General features: G+C 43.8%; 1 protein-coding gene across 3 annotated transcripts in view; it reads right to left on the bottom strand.

Moving 5' to 3' along the window:
- Nucleotides 1–900: 900 nt before the first annotated feature.
- The window catches only part of Usp47 (ubiquitin specific peptidase 47), a 100,359-nt gene continuing 88,935 nt past the window's right edge, over nt 901–12,324 (bottom strand). For all 3 annotated transcript variants that reach the window (XM_045144874.1, XM_045144876.1, XM_045144875.1), the window contains 8 exons: nt 10,132–10,307; nt 9,698–9,778; nt 8,057–8,172; nt 7,596–7,714; nt 5,680–5,810; nt 3,750–3,797; nt 3,529–3,659; nt 901–2,326 (listed from right to left, as the gene is read on the bottom strand). In XM_045144874.1, the coding sequence (XP_045000809.1) occupies nt 2,152–2,326; nt 3,529–3,659; nt 3,750–3,797; nt 5,680–5,810; nt 7,596–7,714; nt 8,057–8,172; nt 9,698–9,778; nt 10,132–10,307 (977 nt within the window). In that variant the 3' untranslated portion in view covers nt 901–2,151. The remainder of the gene's footprint in view (nt 2,327–3,528; nt 3,660–3,749; nt 3,798–5,679; nt 5,811–7,595; nt 7,715–8,056; nt 8,173–9,697; nt 9,779–10,131; nt 10,308–12,324) is intronic.

Genomic DNA, 12,324 nt, shown 5'->3' with positions numbered 1-12,324 from the left:
GAGTGCTCATTGAGTGACACGTCCCTCGGCTAAACGACTCTTCCCATCTCCACAACTTCATTGGGAGGAGCTCCCCGTGTCCTTTACTGAGACTGCTAAACTGTGACATCGTGTTTTAACTCACTACCAGGCACTGAGAAGCAAATAAATAGCCTTGAATTTTTGTTTCTGCAACAATATATTTTATCTGCTCTTGGAATTTGTAGTATGCTTTCAATTAGTCAGAAGCAGCAATTAAACACAAAACAGATTAAAACAAACCAGCAACAACAGAATGAGACCAGAACCACAGCAGAAAGCACTGACCAAGGAGGATGGGAAGAATTCTGCCATGTGCTCTTGAATAGCAAGCCAGACCCCACAGCACCCTTCGCTCCCAGGCTTGCCTCCCCTGCCTGCCATAAGTCAGATCCGAAAGCACAGTCCCCACCATCAATGCCCAGGCCCCAAGGGAGCAGGCCGGTGCCCGAGCCAATCCCAGTTTCCACAGACACTGGTCACAGGTGCTCCCATGTTCCCCAGGACAGCCTCAGTCTCCCAAGTGCAATTCAGCTGCATGCTACAGTTTACATGGAATCAGAATTGCCCCAAAAATACCTTACAAAAGTTGGTTGGTTGTGGAGTCTGAGTCTTTTAAGATCACAGATTTTAAGATACTCAAATGGAAGTCAACATTTGCTACTACTGTATTTTCTCATTAAATCTTTCTTACAAGAAAAAAGAAGGTACAAATCTGGTTGGGAAATGACAGAATCCTCTGAAGTTAGGTATCTGAGAACTTTACTATAAACAAACTCTATCATACAAAAGAAGCAATTACTAGGTACCTGTTACAGAGTGTCACAGTGGAGGATGACCCAGACTCTGCGTCCACACAAGTCAATGACAAACAACGCAACGGAATGAACAAACGTTTTATTGGCATGTTCACTGTCGTAAACAGCATCTGGCATGAAAAAGTTTTACCAAAACCTTTTTATTTTTATAAATTAGATCATATTTCAGAGTTTATGTAGAACTGTGTTCACTGTAGTTTCTTTAGCAAAGCAGGAACCTGCTGACTCTAACAGACTTTGCACTGAAATCATGTGGCATCAGTCTATACTATGGCCTTCCTAGCGAGTTCATTCCAAATGATGAGTTTTCCCAAAGTTGAACTACATGTAACTACACATGGACTCTAAAAATGAAAATGGAACTTACAAGCATTCTAGAAGACTCAAACTTGAGGCAAATCAAAAAGAAATGTACACAGAGAAAAACTACTGAGGCTGCCGTACAAGAACGCTCATCAAGGGCCCGGCCAACCCTCCGGGCACGGGCACTGGGCGCCTCGCTGAGACGCTGCTGACCCGCGCGGCGTGCACCACGCACAGCCTGAGTGAGGTGCAGAAGAGGGGCTGGGGCCGGTGACCTGCAGCTGCACTCAACAGGACTGTTTACACAGCGAAGGAGCGGTGACACATACTCTCCACCTCCATAACTTAGGTACAATCAAACACAATTCCAGGGCTGCAGCGGCCCGAGCTGCCCCTGCTACGAGCGTCCACTGGAGGGTATGAGTAGGTTCTTAGTACTCTGCAAAAAATGAAACAAAATGAAAACACAGCGTCACAATCCTTTTCTGGGCTATGGCTGGTTCTAGGAATCTCTTTCTTCAGCTCCTATTTTTATTTTTGCTGCTTTCCAAGAGTCAGCACAGTTGCATCTGCTTCTGAATTGTCAATGAGGTAATGTGGTATCAGTGAAATAAACAGAAGATTCATTCATTCATGGCCTTTGCACAGCTTTTATTATGAAGCTATGAGCATCCTGTTTGAGGCTAGTTTTACTAGCGGCTATGTGCACATTAGTCTGCAATGAAAGAATTGACTCATTCCCTTCCCCCTTTGAAAGTAGCAGGTTTTGCTTTGTGTTTATTTTTGCACATCCCTTTTTTCACTTTACAGTACATGTGACTAGTGCACAACATGATTCCAAATCAAAGCAGTGGCCCGTTGGGCACTGAGCTTCTGATTGGTGAAGGGCAGTCCAACCAGTGCTGGTGTCACTGAGTTTCCCCAGCCGTGTCCGGCTGTCACGGCACTACACACTGGTAGTGACGGTCTAATTACAACGGACAATCCCCCAGGGACAGTGCTCCACTCGCAGTCAGTCTTGGGCCAGATCTTTGCTTGGCGCTCCGTCCAGGTAGATCTTTAGTGCTTTCTCTTTGCGAGGTGAGTATGTCACACGATGTCCGGTCTTCTGCAGTCGGCTGCTTTCTTTTTTCATCAGTTCATTTCTTTGCTCCTCTGTCAACTCCATTAATTCTTCTGTTTTATCCCTTTATTTAAAACACAAATTACATATTAGCTCAGTGAGTCAACTGCTTCTATCCATGGCTCAGTGCTACGGTGCTGCTCCTCACCGCATGCCACACCTATACCGTACTCACGTCTCGTGACGGCACAGAATAACTGCCACGTTATTAAAATAGCAACAATCATTACTTAACAGGCTCTGTGCAATAGTTCTAATTCTCAACAATCCCACAGAACAGACGTCATCACCACCACTTTGCAGCTAGGTAAGCAAGGAAGTGAGATCTGAGCCCACATCAGCCAGCTTCCAAAGACTACTGCTTCCTTCCTTCCTTCCTTCCTCCCTCCCTCCCTCCCTCCCTCCCTCCCTCCTTTCTTCCTTTCTGTCTGTCTGTCTACTACTGTAGCTATGCACATGTGGCTACTGAGCACCTGAAAAGATGGCTGGTCCACATGGAAATGTGCTGGAAGTGCAACACAATACTCCTGATGTAGGATAAGCAAAAGAATGCAAGCTATCTCATGAGCAATTTTTTTATATTTGTGACATGATGTAATGACACTTTATATGTAGTGGATTAAAAATATTTTATTAATTTCAACTGCTTCCTTTTACTTTTGTTTTGCTTTTGAGGCAGGGTCTCATATAGCTCAGGCTGCTCTCAAACTCATTATGTAGCACAAAGTTCTGATCCTCCTGCCTCCACCTCTCAAGTACCAGGATTATAAGTGTGCACCACCATCTCACCTTCCTTTTACCATTTGTGTGTGTGTGTATGTGTGCGTGTGCACACGCATGTATTGTGTATGTGCATGAGGAGGCCTGAGGCTTATGGTGGGGGTCTTCCTCAGTTACTCTTTAGTTATTTTTTGAGACAGGATCTTTTGTTAAGCCTAGGGCTTCCTGACTGGCTATATCAGCTAGCCAGCCAGTTAGGCCCTGTCTCTTAGGTTCATGTCACCATGCCCAGACTTTCTGTGTATGCTGGGAATCTGAACTCAGGTCCTTGGGTTTCACTAAACCATCTCTCCAGTACTTTTTACTAGTTTTGATATATCCCCTAACTTTTACCCACTAAGAATTTCAAATTTTAATGTGCTGACCTTGCTGTATTTCTATGGTTAATGGTATTTTACATCAAAATCATAACAAAGCCTTGAGAAACAAGATATTTATGCAAATCAAACAGTGTGTTGTCACTGTAATAAAAACACTGAATTTTACCTGTAAAATATGACTGCACCATCATCACAGATATAGAGAGGCCAGACATTCAGAGCAGAAACTTTAGGATTCCAGTCTAAGTCTTGATGAATATCAAGGACAGAAATATCACAGGGAAAAGTTCCTCTACCCTAGGGAGAAAAGAACGAAGGGCGAGTGACACCAGCGCCACGTTTACCGCACAGCACTCCTCGGATGACACAAACGCTCTCAGGCTTTACCTTGGCAAACTCAATATCTTCCACAGGAATCCCACTGATTTCACTCAGCTGTGAAAGAAAGATCATAGGTTAGTTTATCTAAAAATATGCTTACCTGGAAAACTTATTTTCCTTTTGTTCAACAGAAGTAGCTTAAACAACAACAAAAACCACCATGTGTGGTGGCAGGGGTAGGAGGGAGGATAGCTTTCAGTGTGAGGGCAGCCTGGAGCTACAGTGTGAATTCCAGGGCAGTCTAGGACAGAGGGAGACCCTACCTCTCCAAACCCCCTCAGAAAGCGTAACATAAAAATGTTGAAGAAAAATCAGAAAGTGAAATTCTTTCCTCTGCTCATCCTACAAAAGCATCTTGACTTAGAAACAGTGTATTTTTCCTTCCAGACATTTTTTCTTTTTCTTTTTCGAGACTGGGTCTTGTTCTAGTCCAGGCTGACCTGGAATTCACTATATAGTCTCAGGGTGGCATCAAACTCATGGCAATCTTCCTACCTCTGCCTTCCAGTGCTGGGATTAAAGGCATGTGCCACCATGCCTGGCTCTTCCATACATTTTTCTACATACATATATATTCACCATTCCTAAAGTACATAAAATTGTATCCATGAGATACCACCGTAAAATAACATTCCATAGCTGAGGCGAAGAATGGGATATAGAGTTATTGCAGATGGGAACCCTGCACATGTGAAATGCTACAGTGCCAGACTAAACTGAAAAATTTTCATCACTTTAAAAAACTTATCAAACCCCTTTAATCCCAGCACTTGGGAGGCAGCCATGACTTTGAGGCCACCCTGAGACTAGTGAATTCCAAGTTAGCCAGGGCTAGAGTGAGACCCTACCTTAAAAAAACAAAACAAACAAACAAACAAAAAACACCGTAACAACAGCAGCAGAAAAACTTTATCAAAGGTGCCTGATACTCCCAATCTCTCCTAAAGCTGGACAACTGATTTTCTATATCTTCCCGAAGAGGTGAAAAATACTATTAGTATTTTCATTTGTATTTCCTCAATAAGTGTAGTTCATATTCTTTGGCTATTTTAAAATTAGGGTGTCTAAACATCCCATGTTTTTATTAAAGTGGTACTTTTTAAAAACTATGGAGCTCATGTTTCATATAGATTTCAGATGATTTCCTCCTCATTTCTTGTCTTTTAGCTTTATTTGGAGCCCCTGTTGTGTACGTGTATTTGTGTGTGCAGACCTACACGTGTATGTGTATGGAAAGCACAGAACCACCTCAGGTCATGAACTTGTGATCCACCTGCCTCCAGCTGCCAAGTTCTGGCACTACAGGCACGTGCTACCATGCGCAGTGGGGTGCTGCTCAAGCGCGAGGACGCTGTCCTGCCGGGGCGGCGCACGCCCGCACTCCTGCTGCTGCGAGCTTGCAGACGGGGAGTCCCTGGCAGTCACTAGTTGGCTAGTCCAGTTCAGTAATTCTCACCCCTGATGTTTACCACTGGCCTTCACATGCATGCACACACACGTGGACCCACACATGAACATGCATACACATACACTAGGGCACAACAAACATGCCAGAAAAAAGGTCCAACGACCAGACTGCACTGATGAACTTGGAATAATTCACCACTCTACAGTAAAACACAAAACAGATCTCCATCTTCATCCTCCACTCAACTGCTGCTGTTTCGTTCACTGTCTTACACACACAGCAAGTTACCAGCTTCCACCGCATGAGAGTGACTCTGGACAACACGGATCAAGCAAAGCAGGTGAAGGTCCACTTCTCACGGCGAATGGCCACAGGGTTTCAAAGCATCAGGAGCTCTAAGGGGTCTCAGTGTGGCATAAGGAGTGACAGAGACCTCAAGGCTGCTGCTAAGAGTGGGTAGTACCTACCCACTCTTGGGACAATATAGGGAAAACACATATGAGCTCATTTTGCTCAAAATGAGTTTACCTTCTCTCGCAATTCATCCACACTGTTGCTCTCCAGCACAACCTCCTGGAAGGGATCCAGCTTCATCTCTGAAGGCCGCCATCGTCGTGAGAGAATGGCCAGCTGTGACATGGACTTCATCTTCTCTGCTCCTAAGAACACCAAGGTTATGCCCATCAGTCTATTCTTGCTAAGGGCTCCTACTTCAACTTTTCCTGAGTTCCTGACTAAACTTAACTCAATCTTTGAAAGTTTTCACACAAGAGACCAATTACCTCAGGTACTCTAAGCCCTCTAGCCTCAGAAGACAAGTGCTCTCTTTTGCAGCCATTTCCTCCAGGATCCCTTTCCACCTCCTCTTGTCACTGCTCTGCTACCTATTTCTCTTCTCTGTCTCCTCAGCCCTCGCTTCTCTAGTGGCAGTAGCTGTCCTTATAACCCAAACCACACTACAACTACTTCACCGTGACCTTTCCCAGCTTAGTGTTCTTCAAAACCCAGTCCCTTGCCACTCACTTCTGGTTCACACACAAGCAACTTCTGTGACTGTGCTTGGCCCCTGAGCACTGCGTATCTTCCAGTAACAAGCCTCTCCTACAGGCTGTGTGCATGTGTTGGGCAACCTCTGCTCTTACTCATTTATATAGCATCCGAGTCTCATAATTATAGCTGAATAAATGCTTCTGGGATTTAATCACACGACTAACTATGTTGATATGCAAACATGGACTGACATAATACAGTGCACCCACCCACCATGGACTATCAGGTTCTGGCTAAACCGCCTGCTAACACAAACTCAATCCTTTCCTGCAAAGGTGATTTCTTCCTTTTCTGATTTCTTCCTGGTCTACCACACATGGTGGTTTATCCACTCAGGTCTCAAGACATTCAGAAAAGAAAGCTGACCAGAAGTTCAAGTTTAAGCTGAAGCAGACCTGAAAGAAGCGAGCTGTTACTGCTGAGCTCACTAAGCAGAAGTGGTAATCTTCCCTAAGTCATCTAGAGGTGTTATTTTAATCTCTCCAGAAAACAACAGAAGTCTTTCTAAGTGACAGCAAAAACAAAGAATAATACAGAACTAAATGTTCATGTTTCCTCCCGCTGCCTCTTCTAAAAACATAAAACTTAAACTGTCCCCATGCTCAAAGTGACGCTAGGGTCTGTGATAAATACAAGTGCATTGTTATGGGTTGAGCTGTTTCACCCCCAAAAGGTGTGACATTCAAATCCCTCAAAACCCAGGATGTGGCTTGATGTGGAAATACTCTTTGGTAGTGAATTTAAAGTGAGGTCGCTAGGGTCTACTCTAGTCCACAATGACCAGTGTCTTCTAAAAGCAAGAAGTTTGGGTATAGACAAGTCTACACGGGGAGCCCCATGGAACACAAATGCAGAGATAAAATCCTCCAGAAGCGAGGACAGGCATGGGACATTGCCCCTAGTCATACAGCCTTGGAAGAAAAGAGACAGACTTGCCAACACCTTGACCCCAAACTTGTAGCTAACAGGACAGGACAGTAATGCAGCCACTTAAATCACTCCTACAGCTGTCCTCAAAATCTGATAAAACATCAGCATCACCTCCTCAGTATAAAATTAGCCACAATGAAAATGAAAATAATAAATATGGTATGCACAATTTTCTGCAATGTTCTACAACTCCAACTTTCAAAGTGTAATTTTCATGTGAAAGAAAATAAATGTTCAAAAGGCAAACGGGAAAAGGGAAAGGCAAAGACACAACCTATCTTAACAGTAACATCCACAGCTACGTTAGGACACAGGAAGAAAGCACTGTCAGGGGAGGGCAAGAATCACATCAACCCCCAATAATGGTTCCATTCTGTTTAATGACACACAAGTACTCTACTGTACATCTCAGTCCTGGTACTCATAATTAGAAACTACAGGAACAAAAGCAGTGATTGTTATACCATCAAGAACTTCAAGGAAAACTTCCCAGTTGCTGGAAATATTAACATCTTCTTCATAAATATAATAATCCAAAAACACAGAGCCAGGATTCTTCCATGTTTTTTTCCTTAGCCGAAACCTATAGACATGATAATACATTTAAAACTACTATGATTTGAAATATTTAACTTAAAAAATAATTGATATTATTCTGGCACCAAGGGAAAGGAAAAATGAATGATAGTCCAGTAAAAAAGTCAAATGATTATTCATTTAAAGTTGGGGAGAATGAGCAAGAAGAAATGTTCCCAAGTACTTCCAATTTAATGTCCTCCACAGAAATCCAAGCACAATTCTTTCCCTTCAACTCATTAATCTGCAGTAATCGTATTCTGGAGAATACAAGAGTTTTGTATTTTTCTGGTTTCAGAAAAGCATACCAGTCTCTGTGAGCTTCAAGCTGGGGACATCATTACTTTACCTGTCAATGGTGAGGTCCAAACCACACTGCTCCCTGAGCTGAGGAATTAACTCCTCTTTGGACTGCCGTACCGTCATGCCTTTAGCAAATACAGCATCTAGCAGAAACTTGCATGGCTAGGAATAAAGACATGAACCATTAGAGCCTGAGCCCACAGTACAGTAATGATTAAGACAACTGTCTGTTTACTTGTAGTATGTGTGGTATGCACATCGTGTGTGCAGATGCATATGGCTGGGCACGTGTGTGGAGAAGCAAAGGACAATGTTGGTGTTCCCCACACTGCACATGTGTGTGTTTCCTCCAAACAGAATCACTCGTTCTGGAGCTTAATGTTTTTTGAGCCCCAGTGATTCTCTGGTCTCTTTCTGTGTGGGCTCCAGGGAATCAAACTTAGGTGGTCTCAGGCCATTATGCTTGCAAGGGAAATGTTTTTGCTGAGCCATCTCTCCAGCCCCAAGACATTTTATTGGTATTTGAGGGCATTGGCTTAGAAAGTGTGACATGGAGAGCCTTAGCTTAGGATTCTGTAGTCTGGATTCAAGTCTTAGCTCTCCAACAAGCTCAGCCACCCTCGTCAAGCTCACTCAGTGCCCTGTGCCTCAGTCTTCTCATCCATAAACTGAGGAGAGAAACTTCCTCACTGAGTTGTGGAAGGAAATCTCCAAACACATTAGTAAATATCAAAAAGAAATACTGGATCCACAACTCTCAAATTCCTAGAAACTGGAAGTCAAAATGACTAATAGTCACAAAGAGGAGGTATGCTAAGCAACTGATGAAGTATGTGCTGAATGAAGGCATTCCACACAAAATTATGGCTTTCAATATTGTCCACATCTCCATACAAGATATATAAGCATCCTGAAAAATGCTGCATACTATTTGAGGGAATTAGTAAGTCCTACACAGCAGAGTAATTTCCTGATAACTCCTTAGAAAACAAAGTCTGTTTAAGTCCTTAATCCAGGGTTGGGGAGATGGCTCAGTGCTTGCAAAGCCTGTTGACCCAAGTACAATTTCCTAGCCACACATGTAAAGCTGGCTGCAAGGAATGGCGTAAGTGTCTTGGGTTTGCAGTGGCAAGAGGCCCTGGCAAGCCCATAGGCATGTATACGCCCTCACATATACAAATAAATAAATAAATATTTAAATCCTTAATCTACATTTGCAAACTGTGTGATCTTGAGCAAGTCCCTTAACATCTCTGTGCTAGTTTCTTCATCTATCCATGGGCAATAACTACAGCTAACCAAGGAGGGTCACATGCGTCTCCTCAAGCCCTTGGGACACACAGTAAGCACTCCAAGTACCTACAGACACCACAGGCCCACTCCCATCTACCAGTGGAATTACAAGATGGCTCCCCGAAGGCAGTCCCCCACAAATGTCCTTTTCAGAGCTGGGGATCTTGCTTCACTTTAGCTCTATGGCGACACTTCAGTGAGTGGGGAATGGAGGTATTTCCATTGGTTTGCTCTCTAAGTTACTTCTGTGTATCATGGCAGCACTGAGACAATATAGAGCACACAACATGACGGCCAAAACTACAACACAGAGAGTCAACCGTGAGAGCCACGGTTGCTGGGTGCTGTGCAAGAAGAAGAGGTGGTGGCCCCGCTGCACAGGGGACACACTCACCTCTTGCTCGTTGACGAGAAGCTGGCACACCTTCACCCTGTACTCGCCTTTCTTCAGGGCTCTTCCCAGTCTGATTGTAATCTGTACGTTAGAAACAGTCTCTTAGATGTATAATCTCAGCAGAACAAACCCATCCTCACCCCATGTTTTTGGTTTACTTTTATTTTCCAAAATTCCCTATAGATTACAGGCTCTTTGAGAACAGCCTATCTTTTATCACCTCTGATCTCCAGCACCAAGAACAGTAACTGACACACAATTAACATGTAACAAGGTTTGCTGGATGAAAAGTGCCATCGAAGACCCCCAGCAGCCACTAACCATCAGACAGCCACCCTCTGGGGTGCCTACTTCACCTTATTTGGAAGTGGTGCAAGCTGTTCTCAACCTATTGTTACAACAGACTCTAATTACATAAGACTGTTTTAATCAACCTTATTGTCATCTGAAAACGATGAAAGAGTCTCGTTGAGGCGGACACTCTCGAACTCCTGATTGCTGGCATACACACGGAAGACCTTGAAGTGGGAAGACAGAACTCCAACAAAGGGCTCTAGATGCTGTTTGAAGGCTGCCAGAGTAATTCTCTTATCAACATGCACCATCAGCCCTACACACAAAACCAGACAAAACAAGGACAATGACGTTTCATTGAGTATAAAGAAACAGACATTTTATCATACTGTTAAGCAGAAAAAAAGGACCCCATCTTTTAGTTAGATTTTCAGATAATACACCCCACCGAATGGACAAAAGAAACCCCATGGACACTTACCACATATATGACAGGTATACCTTGAGAGCTCTAAATGTTCCCAGTACTTAAACCCTCCTTTACTTATATCACTATATTCCATACCACTCTTCCCAGGGTTCTTTTAAGATCCGTATGTTCCTGGTTCTACACAGTAACAGCATAAGTAATCTTGCTGGTGCTGCTCAGTAGCTCTGAGACTCTCAGTGGGTCATACTTTCCATCCCTCCATGTGCACACAAGGAAAATGGAGCTAAAAGTACCTGACATACAGTGCTGAAAATAAATCCAACAAGCTTGTTCACTGGTGTACTTTTAGCAGTGCCAGAGACATAGCTACTGCCTTCAGATGTGACAACATATAATCTGGGACAATACCAACCTTGGGATTTCTACCAGGACGTCTCAGGATTAGTGTATGATGTGGATGTGTTAGCATGTGGCTGAATTATGACAAATTGTACATAAATGGATCAGATACTCTCACTTCCCCAGGCTTAATTAACTCTGATGGCACAGTGATGGGATTTGCTTCAGTGAGCTATTTTTCCTTAATACCTATCATTTCAACCTTTTGTCCCTTATAAGCCCTACTCATAAGACTCCTTCCACATTCTGACAAACTTAGTTGCTATCCTTCCAAGTCCCATCTCTTCCTCTCTTCCATATAAAAGCAGTTATGCTGCCTTGGGCTCCTGGTCGCTCCTCTATTGCCCTAAGGCTCCCTCAGTGGTAAATAGACTTGGTTTTCTACCACATGTACAGAAAACGTGTAGGAAGAGATCCTAAAACACACTTGGTGTACATCCTCAGATCACCCCTACTCTTGGCTAGATGACTGTTTCTGAGTAGATTTTTTTCAAATGAATTAATGTTCCGTGGCTATTTCTCTTGTTGTGAAACAGAGAATGTGAGGAGTGTGAACTGAAAGGAAATATTGAGGGTGGTGAACTTTGGTTAATATGTAACTTTGAGGCAATTTCTTTTGACGTGCTTATAATCTGAACTTTAAGCTTCAAGGAGTGCCCCTAGATACTTACCAACACCTGGCTGTTGGCAAATAAGCTTCTGTTTATGCTATTCAACAAGGAACTTTTTTTTTTTTGTGGTGAGGGGAGTCATGAGCGGATGAAGTATGTGTGCCATGTATGAAGGTGTATGCTCATGTAGTTGCAGATGTGTATCCATGTGCACATGTGTAGATGCTGGAGGAGAGTGCCCTACTGAGATGGAATCTCACTGAACCTGATGCTTCTATTTTTTCAGTCAGAATGGCTGACTAGCAGGCCCCAGTGATTCTTGTGTCTCTGTCTGCTATAGGATTGGGGTCACAGGTGAATGGCCAAGCCTGCCTTTTTACATGGGGGCTGGGGTTCAAACTCAGGCACTCGCAGACCTTCATACTGGTGCAGTAAGTGCTCTTAGCCACTGAGCCATCTCCCCATCCCCTGGGGCTGAATTTTTTGAAGGAAAGTTGTAACAGAAAAATGAGGAGTAGAACTCAAAAGCTGGGTTTGTTTGGCCACTTTAGCTGTTGAGAGACAATCGGCAGCAATCCAATCTGCGCCTTCTTCCTCCCACAGGACCCCCGAAGCTCAATGCTGGTCTCTCGCGCTGTAAGAAGTCCATCAACTGCTAAAGAAGACTCAGTCAGAAGGTGTCACTGCCGCTTTGGTCTCCTGAGTGCTAGCAGTGCTGTGTCACAAGAAGACACGAGCGCTGCGGGTCGCTGACGCAGCCCAGCACGGAGATCTGCACCAGGCGGCTTCAAGGCGGGGCCTGCCTAAGTTCCTGGCCTGTCTTTGTATGTGGCGACTATGACTTCTCCCTACTTAGTAATGTTACTGCAAAGAGGAGGTTAGACTTTTTGTAA

This window comes from Jaculus jaculus, chromosome 3, assembly GCF_020740685.1.
Source record: "Jaculus jaculus isolate mJacJac1 chromosome 3, mJacJac1.mat.Y.cur, whole genome shotgun sequence".
NCBI lineage: Eukaryota > Metazoa > Chordata > Mammalia > Rodentia > Dipodidae > Jaculus > Jaculus jaculus.
The sequence above is the reverse complement of the archived record's forward strand: the minus strand, read 5'-3'. Positions and strand labels throughout refer to the sequence as shown.